General features: G+C 39.8%; 1 protein-coding gene across 27 annotated transcripts in view; it reads right to left on the bottom strand.

Annotated features, from left to right (window-relative positions):
- ADGRL3 (adhesion G protein-coupled receptor L3) overlaps positions 1–25,231 on the bottom strand; it is a 337,100-nt gene that overhangs the window by 192,443 nt on the left and 119,426 nt on the right. For 22 of the 27 annotated variants that reach the window (XM_033172836.1, XM_033172842.1, XM_033172845.1 and 19 more), the window contains exons 4-5: positions 16,245–16,259; positions 12,598–13,398 (exon numbers count right to left, since the gene is read on the bottom strand). The exons of 1 other annotated variant lie outside the window; for it this stretch is intronic. In XM_033172836.1, coding sequence (XP_033028727.1) covers positions 12,598–13,398; positions 16,245–16,259 — 816 coding nt within the window. The remainder of the gene's footprint in view (positions 1–12,597; positions 13,399–16,244; positions 16,260–25,231) is intronic. 4 more of the 27 variants (XM_033172825.1, XM_033172848.1, XM_033172850.1 and 1 more) reach the window with 1 other exon arrangement.

Here is a 25,231-nt window from a genome sequence, read left to right as displayed (position 1 = left end):
CCAGCTACTCTAGGCTGCTTCCAACATATATAAAAACATAATAAAACATCAAACATTTAAAAACCCTTCCCTATGCAGGGCTGCCTTCAGATGTCTTCTAAAGGTTGTATAATTACTTATCTCCTTGTTTCGGGGGTCACATAACTCTATACCCGCCAACATTTCTCCCATGAAAATAGGGATGTCCTAAGGAAAAGCGGGACAATCCTGGATCAAATCAGAAACTGGAATGGCTTTCGTAAATCTGGGACTGTCCCTGTAAAACAGGGAGACTTGGAGGGGCTGCTCATGCCTAATTGCCTTGCTATACTATTAAATACAGAGAGTTGGCTGGACCAATCAATTGATTAAAGAATTCTTCAATGAAAGCTGTCAGGGCATGAAGACAGCCTCTTAGTGACAGCAGTGAGGACCACGGTAGGGTGGGTTCGTGGTCTGCTTGCTTTTCATCCTCTTTGCCTTTCACTGTGAAGACCATCACCCATTCTCTCACACCCCTTTTCACATATAACTAAGGCAACAGCCTGTCTCAACCCTGACAAATTAGCAATTTGGGAAATCGTGATAAATGAACTGCTGGACTTGAGAGATGAATGCAGAATGCTTATTTAAAACATCCTTGTTTGGGGATTTCCAAAGTCTGCTCTGCTTGGGAGTAGATACTCAGTACTATCTCCTTCATGGTATTCTGCCCACATATTAACGATATATGGGTAACTCGCAACCTATGTGCATTTAACTTCAGTTTTATGTGCTTGCAAATGCAATGAAAAGGGGGAGGAAAGGGGGCAGAAATCTGGGGTGGCGAGTTTTGGCAATCCCAACGGCCACTGAACTCAATGCGCTTGGACTATATGTGATTTCGGTTTTAGGCACTATTCCTGGAATGTAGCCCCAGTGTGAGAGTTGCCTGCACAAATTCAATGTGTGTTTTGCTTTACTGCATTCCAACTTTTTGTTTGTCCCCATGTTTAAATCCAATTTCTGATGGTGGAAAAATGCTAAGCAACAGCTATTTCTTTCTTTTTAATGTCTGTTTCCCCAACTCCACCTTCAAGCTTCCTGATCCCCCACAAAGCACTCTGATGTCCTCAGATACAGCAAGAACATTGGTGATGAATATATTTTCATAGATTAAATTTCCAATTGAATCCACTTTTAGAACTTCAGTTAATGAATTAAATTACTTTATGACACCGTAATATTGATTCATGCCTTCAGCCTACATATTTATCTTCATCACCAAGCCCCCAACAATCATTCCCATTAAGCAAAGATAATTTAAGAGATGCTATTAAAATGCAAGGTATTAATGCAATTTTGCTGTTGCCCAGTAAAAATGAAGTAATTTGCTATAATGCAGCACTTTTTGCCATGCTAGTGAAAGGCAGTCAATAAAAATAGGCCTATTGTTTCAGGGAGATGTCTGTCATCTTCCATCCTTAGCAAAGAATGACAAGAGCACATCTCAGGAGGTGCTGTTGCTCAGTCCTAGAATGCCCCTATCCCAAATATTAAAGATGGAGTGTTCTAACTTCATTTCATTCCCTTCCTGCCCTTTGATATGGGATTGGGATCTTCCTACCTCATAAAAAAAGATGATGATGTATTGGAAATGTTTTGTTGGCCTTCTCCCCCAAGTTGTAGATTTTCTGTGTGTACAGTGGAAGAGACAGTACTAGTACCCCAAAATGTTTGTTGTTGTTGTTGTTGTTGTTGTTGTTGTTGTTGTTGTTGTTGTTGTTGTTGTTGTTTTAAATCTGTTTATTTTCAAATAAAGATGTTGAACATAGTGAAAGAAACAAGGACCCAGGCAGATGATCGGATTCGGAGTGCAGTGGGTTTCTGCTGGCAAAATAGGGCTGCCCCCCCTTCTCCGATACAAAATATCACCTACATCTTCATATGATTTGAGCTGGCAAGAAGAGCCATTTTCTTCCACCAATAAACATGAACATGTGAACTACAGTCGTACCTTGGATCTCGAACACCTTGGCTCCCGAACGATCGAAACCTGGAAGTGAATGTTCTGGTTTTTGAACGATTTTTGGAAGCCCAACATCCGACGGGGCTTCCACGGCTTCTGGTTAGCTGCAGGAGCTTCCTGCAGCCAATCAGAAGCCGTGCTTTGGTTTTCGAACGTTTTGGATTCCGTTCGACTTCCAAGGTATCACTGTATAGATTTAGATACATATCAAAGCTTTCAAAAGTGTCACTCAACATCCAAAATGGACCCAATATTTCTATCTTAATATAATACTTCAATAATTTCAACTTCCACAAAAGACCTCAAAGCCACACACAGGCTCATTTTTCCTCTGTTTCTTCACGTCATATACAAATGCATTGCAACAGAGTGTGAATCACAGCCAGGTATTTTGGGATCCCTGTAATGACATTCATGAGGCGAGGCAAGTCGTTTCTTTTCAAAATAAAAACTATGTTATGAACAAAACAAATGGAATACATTATAGTGTCCTGACAGCTGTCTTTTCTTTTTCTACTGCTGCCAGCAACACGCCTCCTTTATTTGTCAATCCACAATTCCACCTTCTCTGTTAAATTTATTTTCAGTACCCACCTCTTTCAATATCATTTTAGCTCATGTCAAGTCTCACTTTCCCTATTTCTCTGCTGCCAGTTGATTACCTCTTAACTCTTCCCAAAATGCCTTTACAGTGGTACCTCGGGTTAAGTACTGAATTCGTTCTGGAGATCTGTTCTTAACCTGAAACTGTTCTGAACCTGAAGCACCACTTTAGCTAATGGGGCCTCCCGCTGCTGCTGCGCCGCCAGAGCACGATTTCTGTTCTCATCCTGAAGCAAAGTTCTTAACCTGAAGCATTATTTCTGGGTTAGCGGAGTCTGTAACCTGAAGCGTATATAACCCGAGGTACCACTGTACTTTTATTGCTTAAGGCCAGCACAGGGAAAATGTGAGCCTAGTTCAAGCCTTGTCCTTCTGCTAGACCTCTGGCCTTCCCCTTCCACACAGCTGATTGGGAAGGTCAAATCCCATCCCTGACACATGGTGCTGAGCAGAGGAATGAAAACATTCCCACCTCCTGTGCTGTGATCAGGAACAAAACAGCCCACCTTCACCTGACCTGGCAAGTTTTATCCTCATCACAGTACCCAGATTGGATGTGGTTTCTTTGTTTACTTCCTTTATACCCCACTTTCCCCTTCCAAGGTGGCATCTGTGGTCCTCCTCCTCGTTTCATCTCCTCAAAAACCCTGTGATGTAGGTCAGGCTGAGAGAACACAGTGACTAGCCCAAGGTCACCCAGGGAACTTCAGGGCCAAGTGGGGATTTGAACCCTGCTCCCCCAGGTCCCAGTCTAACACTTTTAACCACTATACCCTGCTGTCTCTCTCGTCTCCTTGCGTACCATGATGGGGATGAAAACCAGGCCATCCCTGCTCCTCAGATGATTAGCGTGGATCTGAGAAACAGCGAAAGTTCACCTGTGGATCTCCACTGGGTTATGCTGGGATAAAGTCATCAAAAGATACAGTCATTACAGATACAGGTACAGATACAGGTATCTAAACTGGGAAGGAAGGATTAAGTCTCCACTTCCAGTGTGTGAGGATTAGGAAGAAAACTGCCTTCCCTCAGCTGAATGGAGTGCATCAGCTGAGAAGTCATGGTTGGTTTCAATCCCAGTACATGGGGAGGGTTAAATTTCTCCACCCAGTGCATGTACAAGAGTGGGTCATGGGGGGGGGGGGAGAGGAGGGCTGAGCAGCAGAATACAGTGAAACCTTGGTTTACGAACTTAATCCGCTCCGGAAGTCTGTTCTTAAACCAAAGCGTTCTTCAACCATGGCGTGCTTTCCCATAGCAGCGGGGGACTCAACTTACAAATGGAACACGCTCAACAGGAAGCGGAACATGTTCTGCTTCCAAGGCAAAGTTCACAAACCAAAGCACCTACTTCTGGGTTTGCAGCGTTCTTAATCCAAGCTGTTCATAAACTAAGCTGTTCTTAAACCAAGGTACCACTGTCTATGTCTGAGTGAGTGAGATTGTATGCCAAGGCTGTGCAATTTTGTGAAAGTGGTGTGAAATGCATGTATATATTTCTGTTTGCCTTTTGACTGCCTTGTCAGCAGAGAACACCCGGACTCCGAAATGTCTGCAGTGGTTGCTGATCTGCTAGTGGGCCGAGTTCAAGATCTTACTATTAGGCTATAAAGCCCTTAACAACTTGGGGCCATTTTACCTATGGGATTGCCTTACCCCATATGTGCCCACCCTTTGATTGGTGGAATGGGCACTTCTATAAGGGCCATGTGAAACCCGAAACACATCTGTAAGACTCAGTCATTTACTGTGGCAGCACTAATACTTTGGAATTCCCTGCCTATTGATATCAGGCAGGTGCCTTCACTGTATTCTTTTCGGGGCCTACTGAAGACATTCTTCTTTATACAAACCTACCCAGATGTTTAGAAAGTTTGCGTGAGTTTGAATTTGCTTTTGTCTATTCCACTGTGGTTTTAACTTTCTGTATATTTTAATTTTTTTTTTATAAGATTTTATTATTTTCCAATAAGACAAAGAAAAAACAAAATACAACATCAACACAAAACATAATAAACAATAAACATAATCAACATAAAAACAATAACAACAATAAAGGCATAAAAAGAACATATACAAACCTTAACCTCTATCTATCTTTATACATTTCTTGTTTCTAACTTCTCTATTTGGGGACTTCCCCCGTTCCCACCCCTGTCTTCAAAAAACGAATACTTCTTCAAGGTAGCTTTATATATTATTCAATTAACATTTACCCAGATTTTAATATACTTAGCTTTTACTTGGTCAAATATCTTAATAACTATGTATCTTATCTTAACGACCTATCTTCACATATTTTGACACATACATCTTTCACATAACAAAAATTCCTCTTACCATTTATATCTAACACATATCTACCAAAGCCGATATTCTGTCTAATTCTGCTCAAATATTCAATTTAACTGATTTAACTAAATAGTCTTTGAATTTTTTCCACTCCTGTGACACCTTCCCCTCCCTCTGGTCCCGGACTCTGGCGGTCAGTTCTGCGAGTTCCATATATTCCATCATCTTCATCTGCCATTCCTCCACCGTTGGTATTTCTTCTCCTTTCCATGTTCTTGCCAGTAGAATTCTAGCTGCTGTTGTGGCATACATAAAAAACACTCTATCCTGACTGGGTATCTCTTCATTGGTTATGCTCAGAAGAAATGCCTCTGGTTTCTTACAAAAGGTAACTTTCATTACCTTCTTGAGCTCATTATAAATCTTATCCCAGAAAGCACTTACCGCTGGGCACAACCACCACATATGAAAAAAGGTACCTTTCGCATGTTTACATTTCCAACATACATCTGACATTTTGGTATTCATCTTGGCAATCTTAACTGGTGTCAAATACCATCTATAAACCATTTTCATTATGTTTTCTCTTAAACCATGACAAGCAGTAAATTTGATACCTTTCTGCCACAATCTCTCCCAGTCATCCATCATAATATTGTGTCCTACATCTTTTGCCCAGTCTATCATTGACGATTTAACCAATTCATCTTTTGTATGCCACTCTAGCAAAAGATTGTACATTTTGGAAAGGTTTTTAAAGTTTGATTCTATCAGTTCTGTTTCCAGTTTTGATTTTTCTACTTGAAAACCAACTTTTTTGTCCATTTTGAATATTTCATGAACCTGGTGATAATGCAGCCAGTCGGGGACCTGACTTTTTACTTGGTCATAGCTTTTTAGCTTAAAAGAGTCCCCTTCCTGCTGCAATATGTCCATATATCTTAACCAGTTTGCAGACATATTCGGTCTCTTATATGCCTTGGCCTCCACTGGAGAGATCCATCTAGGAGTCTTTCTCTCAAGCAGGTCTTTGTATCTAGTCCAAACCTGATATAGGGATTTTCTAACTATATGAGACTTAAAAGTTCTGTGGATTTTAACCTTGTCATACCAAAGGTATGCGTGCCAACCAAACATGTTGTCATGTCCCTCCAAGTCCAACACATCAACGTTCTCTAATTTAAACCATCCTTTAACCAGCAAAAGGCCGCAGCTTCAAAATAAAGCCTTAAGTCCGGCAGGGCAAAGCCTCCTCTCTCTTTAGAGTCTGTTAAAATCTTAAATTTTATTCTTGGCTTTTTGCCCTGCCATATAAATTTCGATAGGTCCTTTTGCCATTTCTTAAAACAGTCTAGTTTGTCCAAAATTGGTATGGCTTGGAATAAAAACAGCATCCTTGGTAGGACATTCATTTTAACCACTGCTATTCTTCCCATTAGCGACAGTTTAAGTCTTGTCCAAATCTCCATATCTTTTTTTATCTCCATCCACAATTTTTCGTAGTTATCCTTATACAGGTTCAGGTTCTTGTTTGTGAGATTGATACCTAGATATTTTACGGATTTAACAAAATTGAGGCCTGTGGCTTCTTGTATTCTTTGGATCTGTTCTGCACTCAAATTTTTACCTAAAACCTTGGTTTTCTGCTTATTTAATTTAAAGCCAGCTACAAGTCCAAATTGTTCAATTAGTTCCAAGGCTCTGGGGACACTGCTTTCTGGTTCTTGCAGGGATAACATCAAATCGTCTGCGAAGGCGCGTAATTTGTATTCCTTCTCTCCCACTTTAATTCCTTTTGTCTGTTTATCTTTCCGAATCATATTTAGAAGGACTTCCAGGACCGTAATAAAAAGTAAGGGGGAGATAGGGCACCCTTGTCTTGTTCCTTTCTCTACTTCGATCTCCTCCGATATCACACTGTTTACAATGACTTTTGCTCTTTGTTCTGTATAAATGGCCTTAATGCCATTTAAAAAATTTTCTCCAACTCCCATCTTTTCCAAATTCTTTTTCATAAATGTCCAGGATACTTTATCAAAAGCTTTCTCTGCATCAACAAACAATAGTGCCGCATCTGTATTTATGTCTCTCTCCAGTTTTTCTAAAATGTCCACAATAATTCTTGTATTATTGCTTATTTGTCTTCCTGGCAAGAAACCTGCTTGGTCTCTATGTATATAGTCTTTCAACACTCTTTTCAACCTTGTAGCCAAAACATTTGCAAAAATTTTATAATCCACATTCAAAAGGGAAATTGGACGATAATTTTTCATTAGAGTCTTATCTGTATCTGGTTTTGGAATCAGTGTGATAAAGGCTTCTTTCCACGTCTCTGGTGCCCTATCTCCTTCTAATATTCTATTGCAAACTTCTCTTAACGGCTGCGATAGCCAATCTTTCAGTGTCTTATAATATTTTGCTGTTAGTCCATCCGGTCCTGGAGCCTTCCCCAATTGCATATTGTTTATTGCATCTTCTATTTCTTGCGTCGATATTGGGTGGTTGAGAGTTATTAATTTTTCCTCTGGGACTTTTTGCAATCCATTCTTTTCCAGAAATCGGTCTATCTCTACTTCTTCTATCTTCTCCTCCTTGTACAGTTGCTTGTAGAATCTCTGAAAACACCATCTGATTTCCTCCGGTTTCTCTACGTTTTTTCCATTTACTACCAATTTGCTGATGACATTTGCCTTTTGTCTTTTCTTTAATTGCCAAGCTAGTAGTTTTCCACATTTATTAGCAGATTCAAATGTTCTTTGTTTCATCATTTTCACTTTCCATTCAATATCTTGGTTCATAATATTCGCATATTGGGATTGCAAGTATTTGATTTCTTTTTGGATTTTGACACATCTGGGGTGTCCTCTTAGTTCCTTTTCCTTTTCTTTGATTGATTTTAACAATCTCTCCATTTCTGCACTTTGTTGTTTCTTCTTTTTTACCTTTTCACTAATGAGGAATCCTCTCATTACCGCTTTACTTGCATCCCAGGCAATCCTTTTCTCCACTTCTGAAGTCCAATTAATCTGAAAATATTCTTTCATCTTTTTCGCCGCTCTTTCTACTAGCTTGGTATCTCTCATCAATGCGTCATCCATTCTCCATCTAAAAGAGTCCTTGGAAATCATTTTTAGGTTTACCTGTACCGGATTGTGGTCTGAAAGCGTTTTAGGGCCGATTTCTGCCTTTTGTAATTTTGGAGCCAATTCATTCGAGATCCAGATGTAGTCTATCCTCGACCATGACTGCTGAGATTCGCTGAAATACGTTGCCTCTGTTTCTGTGGGATTTTTTAATCTCCATGAGTCCACCAAATTCAAATTGTCCACCATTTCAAAGAAAGTCTTTGGGAGTTTCCCATCATTTGTTAATTTTGTTCTTTGAGATCTGTCCATTAATGTGGAAACTGCCCCATTAAAATCTCCAAGGCAAACTACCTTATAGTCCAAATAATCCAGCAGCAAGTCATGTATTTTTTTGTAGAAAATCGACTTTCCATCATTTGGTGCATAAAGTCCCAGAATCAAAAATTTTTCGCCTTGTACGTTGATTTCAATTGCGATGTATCTCCCTTCTTCATCTTTAAATAGCTGTCTTGGGCTATATTTCTCCTTTGCATAAATCACTACTCCTCTCTTCTTGACCTTGTCCGATGATATGAACTCTTGGCCTAATTTTTTGTTCTGTAGTAGTCTTCTGTGGCGCCGGACTATGTGGGTTTCCTGTAAACATATTATGTCCAAATTCTTCTTTTCTATGCTGTAAAATACTCTGCGTCTCTTTGGTCTCTGATTCAATCCCCGAACATTCCAAGTCATTAACTTGAGCGCCATTTCTTTGTTTATTCCTCTCCTCCAGTTGCCTGTCCTTTCTTGTCTTGTTCTGGATCTTGGCTTGGTCCTGGTAAACCCGGCGGTGGTGGGAATACTTCTGGAAACTTGTAAAGCTGTGCTGGGTCCAATGGAGTTCCTTTAAAGAATTCCAGATGCTTGTCCAAAAACTTTTGCTTTTCCGCCAAGGACCTTATTCTTATCTTTTTCCCTTCAAACGTAAATGCCAGGCCTTCTGGGAATTCCCAACTGAAGGAGATTTTTCTTCTTCTTAGCTCCGTCACCAGGTCGTTATAGGGAGCTCTTTTATCTAAAAAGAATCTGGGGATATCCTTATAAAAAATTACTTTGTTCTGCTGTACCACCAGGTTGTTTCTGTAGTGTAAATCCAGGAAATAGTCTCTGTCGTGTCTATCATGCAGCACAATCAAACAGTCGCTGACTGTTTTAGTGCTTTTCTTTCCTCTGGAGCCTCTTGGTCCAAATCTGAAGGCCTTCACTATGCGTGCTGAGACGTTTACCTCTTCTAACTCCCAAAAAGTTGAAAATAGTTCCACGATATAGGCTTTTAGGTCTTCCCCCTCCAATTCTGGAAGACCCCTTAGACGGATGTTTCCTTCTCTCTGGTGTAGTTGCAGAAAAGCAAGAGACTCTTCCACAGTTCTCTGTCGTGTTCCAATATTTTCTATCTGCTCCAAATCTAAATTGTCCAATTTTTCCTCCACCTTTTTTATTTTTTCTCTGACCACTTTAATTTCCTCAGAGTCCTTTTTTAACGTAGTCACCTCCTGCCCAATTTTATTAATTTCTTCTCTGTTCTTTCTTACATTTTCCTCAATTTGGCCAATTGATTTTTCTAAGGTCTGGGTGGAGGTTTTAATATCAGCCTTAATATCCACTTGGAGTTTTTCTATTGCAGAGTTAACTGTAGTATTCACTGATGCACCAATAGTGTTCACCGATTCTTGTGTTTGCTTCAACCCTTCGGTGACACTTTTCAAACCTGCTGCAATTTCTGCCACACTTGCAACCAATTTCTCCATTTGTTCCTGTAGAGTTAAGGAAACAGAGCCTTTCCTTTTTTCAGAGCCAGTTCCTTTAGATCTAGTTTCCATTCCCTGTGGGCTCTGCAGCTGTAATCTCAAGGTCACTCCAGTTGCTGTAGTAACTATCTCAGACATTCACAGCAGAAGACCAACAGTCCCAAAAGTAAACACCAGGTGGCCTGCAGCTAGCTTCTGAGAACAAAGAGGCTGCTGAGCCAGGAATCCACAACAGTCCAGTAATCCAACTTTTAGGCAAGAGTTCGGATTTTTCAAAAGTTATAAGTTCCTTAAAGCCAAGAAGAGTCTATTTTAAATAGCCCAAGTCAGTATCTGTTTCTCACTTGCAATGTAACCACCAAGTCTATAAAATAGCTTGTATCTGGCTGCAAAAGAGTCAAAGTATCTCCACTGGTAAACAGTCACTGTAACACTGGAACACCAACAAAGAAAAAATGGCAACAATATATTGCAGCCCGCTACTGACCCGGAATCCTAGTCCAGAGGGGGAGCGGTGTCTTCTTTTGCCATATCAGCTATTTTTGAGCCTTTAAACAACCTTTAAACAACTTTTAAGTAGCTTTTAAAAAGTTTGGCAGAGTTCGCAAAACTTTCCCGTTAGCCGCGGCTTTGATCTTTTAGCGCTACCAAGCTCGCGCAAACAGTTCAAAGGGAACAGGCTTCCTTTTGAAGTTTCCTCTGCAAGCAGTGCTCTTTAAACTTGTAAAATAATCCAGTATTTTGACTTACAGAGTTTCTTTGGAAGTTTCTATGTAGGAAGTGCCGGGTGCTCAAGTCTGGCGGGATCGCTGCTTTGATCCTCCGCAGGCAGTCGCTTCTTCAGTCCCGTGCTGGGGCTCCGCTCGCCCGATTTCCCCCCTTACGAGGGTAAATCAGGAGCGGAGACAGCACGTCTGGGACCCACGAAGCCGTCGGTCCACGGGACGCTCTTCCCGTGGCTTTAAGGGACCCGTGGCGCAGGCACGGAGCTCCCTATCGCCTAACGGAGGACGGAGCCGTCGGACTCCCGTCCGCCATTGACTCGGCACCTAACCGGAAGTCTTAACTTTCTGTATATTTTAAATTTATTTCATAAAATTTATATACTGCTTTGATTATAGACAAAAACCTCAAAGCATTTTACAAAAAAGATAAAATAAAATAAAAAACACCAAAAAAACACCTTATGACCATAATTTAACTTTCTGTATATTTTAAATTTTATGAAATAAATAAGTAAATAAATAAAGGTGGTGTTTAATGTGTTTGTGAGTGAGTTGAAAGAGGTGGATTGGGTGTGGTTTTTTGAGTTTGAGTGATATGCATCCTAGGCTAGCTGCCCCGAAGGGAGCTTTACTTTAAATACTGTGAACTGTTCAAAACACTATGCATACACACATGAAGGTATTTATTTTGAAATCTGTGTCTATACATATAGATAAATAAGCACTTGAACATTTTATCTGTCTTCTTTTTTTGGGGAATGCATATAGCCACCCTGTGTTTAATTGTGGCATGGAACACGTTTAAAAAGCAAAAACAAGAGAAAGGTTCTGCAAGGAAGGAAAGAAAATCTGGAGTGCCTTTCTGTAAAAGTAAATATGATTTATTTTTCATCTGGCCTGGTGAAAACAGATGCCTGCTGGAATCTTGAGACCCTGTGACGATTTCACCAAATTACAAACCTGCATCCATAAAACTTTTCCCAAATCAGAAATCAAACCATGTTACTTTCACTTGCTTCTTTAAAAGAGCTTCACTACCATCTCCAGTAGCCAAGATAAGCTTGGGGAAAGGGAGCAGCACAGAAGACTGGTACAGAATGAGCCCCTTTTTGAATTAAGCCCAAATTTCAGAGGTGTCTGAATATGACTTGAAAGCAGCTTTCAAGACTCAAACTGCTGAAAACTGAATATTGAATGCTTTCTGTTTATAGATCTGAGGCCATCACCGGTTACATATGCATGCTTGTGAGGGGTAACATGCATCTGCAACCCCATGGGGATGGGGGCAGAACTGCAGCAGAAAATTGGCAGTGAGGGAAAGGGATAAAGAACTGCAGAGGTCAGTTACATGCTTCTGTGTGCGACGAGGCATTTCCCGATTCTCCAAGTTTGTAAGTGCAAGACAATCCAGTACAGGCACTAGAGTTATCTGTGCAAGCAAGCAAGCAAACAACAACAAACAAGTATTTTTCTAATAAAAAAATAGTGTTCTGCTGGCATGGATAAAAATCACATGTTCATTTCAGCGCAACCTGCTACCAAGTGACACCAGCCATCTATCATCTAACATTGTACTAACAGCCACAGTGATAAGAATTCTTCAGGGACTCAAATTGTAATATTTTCAAGGCCTACTACCTAATATCTTTCAAATTATAAATTGTTATGTTCCATTTGGAACTGATTTATATGTCCAATAATTCTGATGATTTCATCTGTTTTTATAATTGTATTTTTAATTGCTTTGACCTGCCCTAGGACCTTATAGTTAAGGGCAGCTAAGACATCTTATAAACAAAAGAAAAACAACACCCCTTTCCACACACACACAAAATCAAAACTAGAGATGTTAGGATTCAAATCTGAAGCCTTGCACAGGTGAAGTATGTTATGGGAATTTCTAACCACAATGTGAATACACATCTCCCATCTCAGGAATAACAACCTCAGGGAGGTGGAGGCAATTTAAATTTGGAAAACAGTTTGGTTCCGTTCCATATCAGTCCTTCCTGATGCTGCTTTTGTTAAGGAAAAGGCAGCTTAGCCCCAAGCCATAGCCCAACATGGATGTAAAGTCATAGGATGCAAAACCCAAAAACTTAACAAAGAAGCCTTACCTGTTCTGCTGTCCAAGGGTCCAAAATCCAAAGAGTACTTAACCACATGGTAGTTGTTCCATACGTAAAGAAGGTTGTCCCTTGGATTATAATCCACCGCAGCAATGTACTGGTAGGAGTTCGGAAAAGGAACATCCACTACACTTTCTTTGCTTTGTTCAGTGTTGTAAATATAGTCTATTTTATTACCTGTTGCTTCATTATCATCATCTTCATACACAGATTTCACCACATACAAAATGCCACAGATCATGAATGCATTGGAAGCCGACCTCTTGTCATAAGACGTATCCCATGTCCCTTCGATCCTCAAGGTATAAGGGTTCAGCTGACTAATGACTATTTTGCCGTTGTTTTGCTCAGTTGCATAGATCACCCAAAGACCATTCTCATCCACGGCCAAGTCTATGTCAGACTTGCCTCCCCATCTGTAAGGGGACGTGTCGTGGTAGTTGGCGTTAGCAATGATGGCTTCCCCACTTTTAATTCTTGTCCGTAGGTCAAATTTGACAATGTTCCTGGTTCGTTCTTTGTTGAAAAATAAAGCCCCGTCATACACCACAAACCCCGTGCCGTCTACCCTGTGCGGCAACTTATAAGTTGTAGTTGGTCTTCCAGCGATGAAATCATCCTTGGAAGAATACTCCGTTAGCGTGTCAGTTCTGTAAGGGGTCCATGGCATGTAGTAAATTTTGTCAGAAGCCTGCAAAGGATCCTTACACCAGGCTCCTGACTGGTGATCGGATTCAAATAAATGTTCACTCTGATATACTCCTTTTAGTAGTCCAGGACAAAGAAAAACTGAAGGGAGGGAAAAAGTTAAAAACAAAGCAGGTTACTAAATGTGCTGCCCTCCTCTAGCATGCACTTAGAAGTTCATAGCTCAAGAACAAAGGGAGAGCTGAAAAGAAATTCAGGCTTTGCTAAACTCTGATATGAATGTGAGAGTGGCTTTTCATGCTAAAAAGAGGATACAGGAAGTTCCCAAGAACTATTCTCCATTCCTCTTTTTCAAAAAAGTCCCTTGGCAAATGCGCTTCCTTTGAAATTATATACTTAACAGATATTATTGCACGGCAAAGTAAAAATTCCGTAGCAACTAACCCCCCCCCCTAAAAACAACAACTCTAAAAGCATACAAAAGTGAAACAAACCTCTTACAGGTCAATGCTTTAAATAATGAAAAAGGTTTCGGAAGCTGCTACATAAACAGAATGCAGCCACAGAAGTAAAGAAAGAACATTTAATGAATATGCCAAGAGGAAGAGAGAAAGAATAAGGATAAGCTCAATGGAGGAAGGTTAGGATCAAGATTTAAATCAATAGGGAAAGTCCTCTGAAATACAGGAGCATTAAAGCCTTAAGTAAATCAAGATCGACCAGCTGAAATAATCCACTCCACAGACTTCAGAATAATTTTACATCCCCCTAACCAAATTTGGTTTTAGACACCAAGCTGCCAGTTCTCAATTGGCATTTCTCAATTATCGCATCTGAAAGAACTCAATCTGAAAGAATACTGACACTTTGGAACTCACTGCCCATTGATATAAGGCATGTGCCTTCACTGCATTATTTCTGGCACCTGCTGAAGACGTTTCTAACAAGTTGTTTAAAAAGTTGATGTGATTTTTAATTTGTTTCCATCTATTGTGGTTTTAATTTTTTGTTTGTTTCAAATGATTGTTGTAAACTTCTCTTAGTGATATAAGTTTATTGTTTTTACCTTTTTTGTAAACCACTTTGAGGTTTCTTCTATGATCAAGCAGTATAGGGATTTTATGAAATAAATAAATTGCTTTAAACTAATAAAAACAAAAAATCCCGATTATTACAGATTTTTTTCTTTGTTTTCACTTTTTTTAAACACAACTGTTTTTAATAAGCCTATTCCTTTTGTATACCTATGTTCTATTCAATTGCAGGCTTCTGCACCCATATCCCTAGTTTGATGGGAAATAAGGCAGCAAAACAGCTGTCCTAGAGGCAGTTGCTCAAACCTGATCAAACTGGCGATGACATTAAATGTATCTTTGCATTTAAAGTGCAAATATCATTAGCTGAGGGGGCTGATAATTAATGGCGTCCCAATAGGCATGGGCAGGGAAATGAACCTTTTCTCCCTGCTTCATTTCTAATGGGAAATACAGGATACAACTTGTTAATTGATTGAATACACAGTTTTACATAGCTATATGAACTTAAGTCATAGTCTGCAGTTCCCATTACAAATGACTTGAGAATTTCAGCACCAAGGCTAATCCAAAAATTGATGTGTGAGTGTGAGTGTGCTCACCCATGACTGTGATTCATTTCTAGCTATTGATCCAAAATCAAAGGTGTCCTAAGTCCTATTTTCTGTAATGCCACCTTTGCAAAGGATCACTTTCTTGCACAGAGTCAACTGGAAGCCCCAAATTAATGGTCACAATTCATTTAGTGGGCTCCTTCCCACAGAAACCAGGATGGGATTTCCCAGTGGGAAGGAGGGTCACAAGTCAAGGGCACACATCAATTTAGCAACACATTTCCACCAAAATTGGTGCTGGAAGGCAGAAATCAGATTGGTAAATGATAGCGTGAAATTGCACAGTGCAATTTTATGCTGGTCCTGTGCAGCCATCCAATCTGACAACTGAATGCACCAGTTACAGGTAGGTAGCCGTGTTGGTCTGCCATAGTCAAAACAAAATAGGAAATTCTTTCCAGTAGCACCTTAGAGACCAACTGAGTTCCCACCACCCTTCTGAGTAATACCCCTCCCCACTCCCTCACTATATTTAAGGATCTGGTGACTTCTGTTTCAGTGTATCTGAAGAAGTGTGCATGCACACAAAAGCTCATACCAAGAACAAACGCAGTTGGTCTCTAAGGTGCTACTGGAAAGAATTTTCTATTTTGTTTCAACTGAATGCACGCAAGACATTCTTCCCAACCCCATCTTTGATTGTCATCCCATATGTACATGGGATCCATTTACCACCAAGAAATTGGGGGGTTTGGGTCACCTGCATACATCTCTGTGCAAAATGGACATGGAATGTACACTACTTGGCACGATCCTGATCCTTCATATGTACACTGGATTCAACATCTGCCTAATGCACAATGCACATGCAATTTAGCTGTTGACCTTTTGAACTGAAGCCACCTATAAAAATTGCACAGCACGTTATACTGTTAAACACTTGACGGATATAAAACTGCTGTAACATAACAAAGGGGAATAAACCTTCTGAGGATCTCTAAATTACCCTTGATGCCTTGGTGATATACTGAAAGCAAGTTGCATGCAAGTACAGCAGGAAAGAGAAGAGCTACATCCTTCTAAATTATTCTATACTGCTCCATAAATGGTGCAGAAGGAAAGGGGAATAGATTTTCATTTATGAAACAATCCTTCAAGGGGAGGGGTGGAAAGAAGCATGGTGCCAGTAAACATTTCCAGGAAAGAGGCGACATGTTAGGTGAAATTGCTTAGCAGCAGAAAAAACACACACCCAAACTTCAACCAATAGATTAAAATGGCGAAAATTAATGATGATAGGATTTCAACTAAAGCATTAGACTGTTAAATATTTTATCCCATAACTGCTTAGAATGGGTATGTGTATATATAGAAAAACATGTGAAAGGTATTTAATTACCTTTTTGTTCCACTTCTATTGTAGAGAAAGAAGAAAAGCAGGAAAGGAGAAAAAGAGAACAGATTAATGGTATTGTATTGGCTAGACACTTTTGCTCTTGCACTGAACTATTTAGCCTTCATTTTGCTTACTGCTACATTCTGCATTCATTAGTTTGTAAGGCCTTAAAAAAATACAAATCAAACCCTTATAAAGGTTTATTACAATCTTTTTCTTTTTTTAAAAAAAAGCATGCACCATTGTATCCATTACCCATTAACGTCAGTGCAAGGTTTTCATTGATCCTGTCGGACTAATGACTAGGATTCCATTGAACACAGGAATGACAGGAAATTCTTGAATATACAGCCTCTTCATAATTGGCTGATCCCCAGTGTATCAGTACTCCCAAGGAATTGTATGTTCCAACTTCCAAAGAAGATGTTGACATAGACTGAAACATCCTATGGCAGTTATATCATCTTTGCTTTTTTAAAAAAATTAAAAATCCTGAAATAAATGTACATAATAGCAATTTCCCATTAGATCAAATAGCATATGTCATCTCCTCACAAAAAAAACCAAAAAACAAACAAACAAAAACCCTTACCTAATGCCACAGGGTAATTGATTAGCCAATGATGTAATTAGATCCACATAAATCAGTATATGATTAAAAAATAGTTCCGAAGGAAAAGACATGCTTTGTGTATTGAATAATTACTTCCTTTTTTACCTGGACTCATTTCCTGCTCTCAAGGATGCAGTTAGGAATTTGCCAAGGATTAGAAATACAGATTTGGATGAACTAAGAACTGATTCTGAAATGATGAAAGAGTGCAGGGCTAATCAAAAACCGCTTGACACTTTTTGAACCATGCCTTTACTGGTACCAAAAGGCCTTTCGTGAAATGTCCAGAGAAGCAAATTTCCAATCTGTTGGTGTGGGACATTCTGCTCATGTGTCCTTCCTAACGCCAATGTTTGCTGGCCTAGGGGTTGTTCTGTTCCCACTGGGGCTTTTACACAACACATGGAGTTAGGTACAATCTGATTGAATTCATGACTACTTCTGCATTTTGCTTAGCATGGCTTTAAGGAATACATGAATATAATGTCTGAAGTGGGGCCCACACCTTCCAACAGTTGACAGACGAAAACAGGGACACTCTTGTCAAGGGCTGGCATCAGCAGTTGACATCACTGGCAAACCACTGCACATTGTTATGCAAACACAACGAAGTGAGAATCCACACAGAATGGGCTTGTGCAACTGGTTTAGTACATAACTGCCGACTGACTGCCTACAGTTCTTGCAGCAAGGCAGGCACCTGACATTTATCAAAATGCCATTAAGTAGTGCTGGGACCCATTGCAAGGCTAGCTCAGCCTGCTTTAAAAACAAAAAAGGAGAGTGGTGGTTACTGCAGGGAGATCCAAACTTCACTCACCCCACACATTTCCCCCCAGATGTCTTTGTCTGACAACAATAATGATTTTATTATTTATATGGCGTCCATTCGACTGAGTTGCCCCCGCCACTCTGGGCAGCTCCCAAAAATTATTAAAAACACAAGAAAACATAAGAAAGGACCTGACCCACTAGGGTTTCCATACGTCTGGAATTTAATTGGCGAAAATAGCTCAACAACTTTTGTGTCCTGAATTTTACTTCTAGAAATATGGCAACCCTATGACCCACCCCCTTTAAAAAAGCAGAGTGAAGTTCAACCTCTGAAGCTGTCTCTGATCCTAGGGGACCATTCTCCCCGGTGTCAGAAGCTGCCCATTTGTAGATGGAAACCAGAGAATTCCTGTAGTCACCCCTCCACCCTTGGTTCTGAGGCTGGGATGCTGAAGTCTATCATGTTCAACTTCTTCAAATCCTTTTCAAATCTCAGCACACTCTGGAAGTCCCATAACTCCTTTTTCAGTTCATGTATGGCCTTTTCTTGGATTAATGTGTGTTAGGAGGGCATCACCCATGAATAAAAGAATAATGTGGTGTATTCCTCACAGATTTACCCCTTTTACCTTCTGGTCTGCTTGGATGGCTTTAACTAAAATCTCAATCATCACCACAAGCAGCAGTCGTGACATTGGTTAATCCTGCCTGCCATCCCTTCCAAGGTGGATTGACTGGGGAGTCATGGCCATTCATATGAACCAGTGCTGAAATACACCTGAGTTTTAGGAAAGCCCTCCCCCACCCCCATTCAGTTTAACCCCACCAAACATCTCAAGAGCATGTGGAGATAAAGGTATGACTGTCTGCTTGCTTTTGTTGGTAAGATGGACTGCATTCCGGAACCTGTGAACCAAATCAGCCACTTGATGATTGGGGATAAACCCTGCTTGGTCCAGGGAAGTATGCTTGGATATAAATCAATTTCACCTCTTCACCATTATAGCAGAGTGGAGCTGAGTGTCCTGTTTTAGCAAAGAAACAGGGTGACACCATCCAGCTTGATCAGAATTATGTGTCTTTTCAGTTATCTCCTCTTTTATATTGGAGCTCTCAACGATTCCAGAGTGCTGAAAGACTTCATGGTTGACCTTGTACCTTATTCCAAGTCAACGTGCCCAGATGATCTTGACAACCACCTTTTAAATAGCTCTTGTGCTCTTCAGGGTTCCACTTGCAGCCTACCCATGTTTACATCAGGCAGTCTGCAAGAAGGATGTGGCAATGAACAGCTGTAGCCGCCTCTGCCTGTGTATTAGCCTCATGCTGTAATTGTGAGCTTCTATTATGTTATTGTTATTTGTTGTTTGCAAGCTGCTTTGGCACTCATTTGAATGGAAACGTTATAGAAATACAGTAAATCAAATCAAATCAAATCAAATCAATCAAATCAATCTTACACAACTACTTCCATTAAAAATAACCTGAGTGGAGAAGAGCTTTTGAATTACACTGCGAATGACAAGTTATGTCCTCCATTTTATTTCATTCTGAGTAATTACAATTTATTTGATGGTCATGATAACATGTCCTTTAGTTTTCTTGACCTTGGAAAACATGGACTCCATATTAATTCACTGATGTACTATATTTCAGGGATTGTCAACCTGAACTCATGGGTGGCCCAGATACTGAGAGATGGAGGGAGAGAGAGAGGGAGATCAACAAATGGGAACAGCAGAACATAACTGACATGGTAAGCCTAAGGTAGACAGGGACGGTTATCTCTCTAATGTTGTGTTATGCCATGCTCCCTCCATGGCAGTCATTTCGTGACTGGTGGCCCCGGCACTCTCTCAAAATTTGAAATGTGTCTAGCCCAAAAAGGTTGGCAACCCCTAGTATAATTTATTACATGTAGAATTTTGAAAATAGCATCATATGACACTTGTTGCAAAGATGACTTCTGGGATTTTCTTTTTGGAAAGTCTACTTTGTGAGGACAATTTTATTTCTAAAGATTGTCTATCAATGGGCACTTATAAATAATGATTTTATGGTAACAACTTACTAGGAATGTCTGGCTGACTACTTGAGCAAACCACCCTGGCAGGCCTTCCAAAGTTATTGTACAGATTAATAGAACAGAACAGCCCCATGTACGCTATCCTAAGCTCCTTGAAGGATGGTGAGGATAAAAATGTAATAAATATGATAACATAAGCAGTGCCCCTTCCTAAAGTCTTTACTGGGTCTGGTGTTATTTAGTTCATCCATGAAAGAAAGCCCTGCATTGATTTTTTCATATAAGTCTTCAATATAAAATGGCTACTTTCTGCTTTCTTTGCTGTATTAATATCATTCAGAAATGACACATACCAAGACTTAGAATGCATCTTAGGGTCATTTTGGACTTTTCTCCTTGGGGGAAAATTAGAATTCAGCCATACGCTATAGCTTTGCTTTTCCTGCTGCGCTGTAATTCATCACCCGTCAAGTTCTTCAGTCCATAAGAGGTCAGAAGCAAATCAAAGGCACGACTGTGCTATCTTGTACGGGTGTCCCTAGAGCCCATTTTCCTTCCTATGATTAATACAGCTCATATTTAATCTCCACAAGAAAAACATTTGATCCTTCAGATGACACAGATTGCCTCTGCAGCTGCCAGAACCAAATGAAGGGAAATATCATTCAAATGTATTTATGATCCTCATTACCTCAAATCTATTGGTAGCACTGCAGGGCTGAAGCCATCTCACGCAGCACAATCCTACGCTTGTTTGCTCAGAAGAAAATCCCATTGTTCAATGAGGCTTACTCCAAAGCAAATCCCAAATGGACTGCAGCCTTAATGGTTTAAATACAAGCAATGATTGTTAATACCAAATGCTTTTTGTTGAGGCAATCATTTGAAAGCAGTTATGCCGTACTACGGCAGAAGCATCCTGAATGTGTATATCACACAATGCAACAGACACCACCCTCCACACCTTCCGACTATTCCTGTAAAGTACAGTATAGTTGATATTTTTCGATACCTGTCTATGGTAAATCGTTCTCGTTTTTGCTTTTAGGGAGATTATCTAGGAAAATTAATCTCTGCATGGGGACAGGTGCTTCTTGATTTTAGTGCACAGGTAGGCCAGTTACATGGGCACAAAACCTTCCCAGACCTCCTCTGCAACTGTGTACCCAAATAGTAAATATTGCTAAATGTTTTTTGAATTGTTGTAATTCTGTATTAAATACAGACAGATCCAATGAAATACATTTATGTTTGCTTTTTGCCTGGAGGAAACTGCTCTGGCCAGCTTTCTAACATAGCTTCCTTAATACTGGCCATGGACTGTAACACAAAAGATTTGATTTGACATAGTCTCCTTCAGAGACCAGTGTAGGACACAGGATATTGTAGCAAAAGGGACTACAGAATACAGTAACAGAGGGAAAGGGAAGCCTTCAACAATGGGGACGGGGTGTTCAGAGTAAGACAATATACTATAGTCAATATATGGTTTTCGAAAAGCTTAGTTCTCGAACTTTTTGGCTCCCGAATGCCGCAAACTCAGAAGTGACTGTTCTGGTTTGTGAACTATTTTTGGAAGCTGAAAATCTGACGGGACTTCCGATTGGCTGCAGGAGCTTCCTGCAGCCAATCAGAAGCCATGCTTTGGTTTCTGAACATTTTGGAAGTTGAACGGACTTCCAGAACGGATTCCGTTCAACTTCCAAGGTACGACTGTATCCCTTGGTGGCAGAATAACAGTCCATAGGACAGTGGTTTTCTGAATTTCCAATGAAGATTAGCAGCTGAGATAGGTGTGTTTAAACAATCTGCTATACAAAATTAATAGAAAGGGGAGACTCTCAGTGTGATCACAGAGACTGCACTAGAGATAAGTGAACTTTCCTTTGAATAACTTGGAATTTCCCTCTGCCTCAGCTCAGATTGGGAATCAAGGTGGATAAAAGGCAGCAGATGAATCTGTCCACCATGTTGACAAACTGCAGCAGTCCAAGATGGAAACTTTGACAGGTAAATATTCCATTTTCTTCCCAACAGCATAAGGAAAAGCTGGAAGTGGATTTCTCAAGATAGTAACTGCTATACAAGAAATAGTAGCTACTATTGTGCTGTTAAGTCAACAGGCCCAGGAACATTATTTAATTTTAATACATTAAACAAGACTTCAGGGTCTGGTGGCTCAACAGTAGAATTTCATTATGTTTACAGTTACAATAATAAGACCAGTTTGGAGGGGACTGTTTGTTTATATTATATTTATATTATAAATATTACTTCTTGGACTGAAACAAAGAAAACATAGATATTAAAGCCCCAAACCCAGTAAGAAATTCTGTAGTTCTAAAAATCAATTTGACTGTTAATGCCAGCGGTAAGATTCTAGCTGCAGTGGTGGCTAACAGGCTGAATATGATTGAAAAAGATTAATTAAGGGCAAACAGTTAAAGGATGTTATCTAAAAGGCAATTAATATAACAGATAATTATAAAAAACAGCTTGATTCCTTCTATTTATTTTGTTGATGCTGGGTCTCAAAAGAAGTTTGGAGATGGAAATGTGTCATTGGCTTGGGCATCCTAAATAATATTTAAACACCTTCCGACAACCCTCTATATTCCAATATAGGTCAACAGCACCATCTAGTGTATCTCACACTCTGAATGCCTGTGGAGAACTCCTAAGTAGACAAATATCCTTGGTTTTTATTGCCAATCCACATATCTGGTTTAAATCCTAGCTAGTCTGCACCAGCTAGTTGTTTTATAATGGAAGTTCAGAACCATTAAGAAGGTGGAACCTGCCGCTAAAAATATTATTATTATTATTATTATTATTATTATTATTATTATTAACTTAGCGCCATCAGAAATGAAGTTTGGTCTCAAATTCTCACAAATATATGGGGCACTACTTCAGTTCCATTGCCTCCTTGGGAAATTCCAATTCAGATGGCCAAAGATTTATTCATTCATAGTCAACTCATACGAAATATCAAAGAGGTGTATAGCAATATATAGAAGTACAATAAAAACATTGCAATAATAATAATACAATGAATTGTTAAGGATGTTCTGTAAGGAATTATAAATTGCACTGTATAAAATTAATCAAATGAAACTGGAAATGCTGGGAATCAATAACGACGAACAGTTAAATACAGAAATAAAAATATATTATAGAGGCTAACCAGGAGCATAATAGTATTAATCATTTGGGGATTTTGTCATCACAGAATCTTATGGTTAATAGCTACAATGAGATGATTGTGGGGGCATACTGTCACAAGGGAAAATGTAGTGGTTTGATGAAATGGTAACAATTAAGCTGAATATTTATCCTAAAATAATATTTTTTGTTTTGATCTTTCCATTAACAATTCCATCAGAAAATATTAAGAGTTTGCGACCTAATATTAATGTGCACAAGGGGCAATGGAAGAAATTTGGTAAGGGTAAGGGAAAAAAAAAGATTTGTTAGAACACTGTTATAAATTTACATGTTACTAGCTGGCTTTTTAAAATTCTCCTGACCCCGAGAGTATTCTGGAAGCTCCTGTTTTCATTCTTCCCTGTCCCTTTAGAGCAGGGTTCAGCAACCTTTTTCAGCCGTGGGCCGTTCCACTGTCCCTCAGACCATGTGGTGGGCCGGACTATATTTTTTTGGGGGGAAATGAACTAATTCCTATGCCCCACAAATAACCCAGAGATGCATTTTAAATAAAACGACACATTCTACTCATGTAAAAACACACCGATTCCCATTACATAAAAGAACACATTCTACTCATGTAAAAACAGCACGCTGGCCATTTTAAGTGAGGGCACTGGGGACCTTAAAGAGCATTCTCCCCCACCCTAGTCCCAAATTCGAACCCTGGTCTCTCTCTTAAATGCGTGCCTGCCCCTTTAATAGAATTAAACCCTTGCCCTAGATTTATCATCCCCCCCCCCCCGGAAACCTGATATACGGTACAGTCCGCTCAAGCATTGAGCCTGGGGTCAGAAGGGATCATAACGATGCAAGGAGGGGTGATGGGGAACTGGTAGGGTCCTTATACATTTGTGTGCGGCACTTTTTCCTCTTCTGATAACTGGAGTTTCATTTGTAAAGCGATATAGCAGTGCAGAAAGGTTTGTGTGTGGAGACAGGATAGGGAGCAAAGCATAGTTGTTGAGCTTTCTCATCTTACATCCCCCCCGCCATAAGGAATGGTATGGCCCGGGCCGAAAAACCTTTTCCTGCCTGGAGCTGAAACTACTAAGAAGAGTTCAGGCCTTCCTCTTAACTGTTTTTTTGGCAATCTTTTCTGAGTGCGGTAAGAGTGCAGAGGCTGGTGCTAGGGAGCTTAATGGGGGCTGTCCCTGCTGTCAGTTCCTCCGGTGGTTGCACACAGGAAAACGGAGGACTGAGGTTAAGGAGGTTTTTTTGGTCGGCGCACAATCTGTGACGCTGCCCTGCAATGAGCCTTTCTATTGGTTGTTGTTCAAAGTCTTCAGTTCTGTTGCTGGTGACACGAAATGTGTGCACCATGTTTTTTGGCCTTTATTCTATATTTTAGGCATGATAGGTGTTTTTTTTAAAAAAATTTATTATGCCAGATCCTTCCTTGATGGTCATGTTACACTGTGTCCTAAATTTGATGCGCTTTGGTCCAGCAGTTACGGAGAACATCGGTGTCCGCCGCGCACACAATGGGAATATATATATATATTAGAGCGAGATAATTAATTACCGAAAGATTGGTAAGAAGGTCTAGAGTTAACCGAATAAACCAATTAATAAGTTATACATTAAGTTCTTTGTACGGTCAGTTTTTTTTTTAAATGTGTGTGTATTAAAGAGCTGAAAAAGTGCTGGCAACTTTTAAAAATGCACCTCTCATTTGAGGTGTGCTTTTATGATCCTCTAAAGTTCATATACAAAGCTGGCGGGTGAAACCACCACTGCTCAGTGTGAGTCTTGCAATATCTTTTGCTAATAACGAGTCAGCCAGCACTGCATGAGATTTGACATGAGGAATGTTTTATGCACTACTTCCCACTATATTTCTCTGCCAAGTATATGAGCCTTGGCTTTTCACATGTGTTATAATACCAACAACACTTTCGCTAGCCAGAGGCCTGTGTTCATTCGTCAGCTTTGGTGCAAAATGTATTGTTCGCCGAAGGCCAAAGATGGAGGAAAATTTCATTTGGCCCACATTTTCTAAGCAAACTAACCTAATGCACACATCCTGGCATTATACGCAGGTCGGAACACAATTAGCCTTCAGATTTCACACTTAACAATTTTTGTGATACAGTTCTCAGCTCAAGATGCATGCAAAAACGTACGTTTTAGAATAAAATATTTTAGAAATTAGTACATTGAATATGTATTCGGGAATGTAGGTTGTAATGAAATATAATTTAAACATGTAATTTGTGATAAAATGCAAACTGAAGTATGTACAGTGGTACCTCAGTTTTCGAACGTCTCCATTGACGAATGTTTCGGTTTTCGAATGCCATAAACCCGAAAATAAATGCTTCAGTTTTGGAACATGCCTTGGAAGTCGAACATGCCACGTGGCTTCCG

Source organism: Lacerta agilis, chromosome 16 (assembly GCF_009819535.1).
Source record: "Lacerta agilis isolate rLacAgi1 chromosome 16, rLacAgi1.pri, whole genome shotgun sequence".
Classification (NCBI taxonomy): Eukaryota; Metazoa; Chordata; class Lepidosauria; order Squamata; family Lacertidae; genus Lacerta; species Lacerta agilis.
The sequence above is the reverse complement of the archived record's forward strand: the minus strand, read 5'-3'. Positions and strand labels throughout refer to the sequence as shown.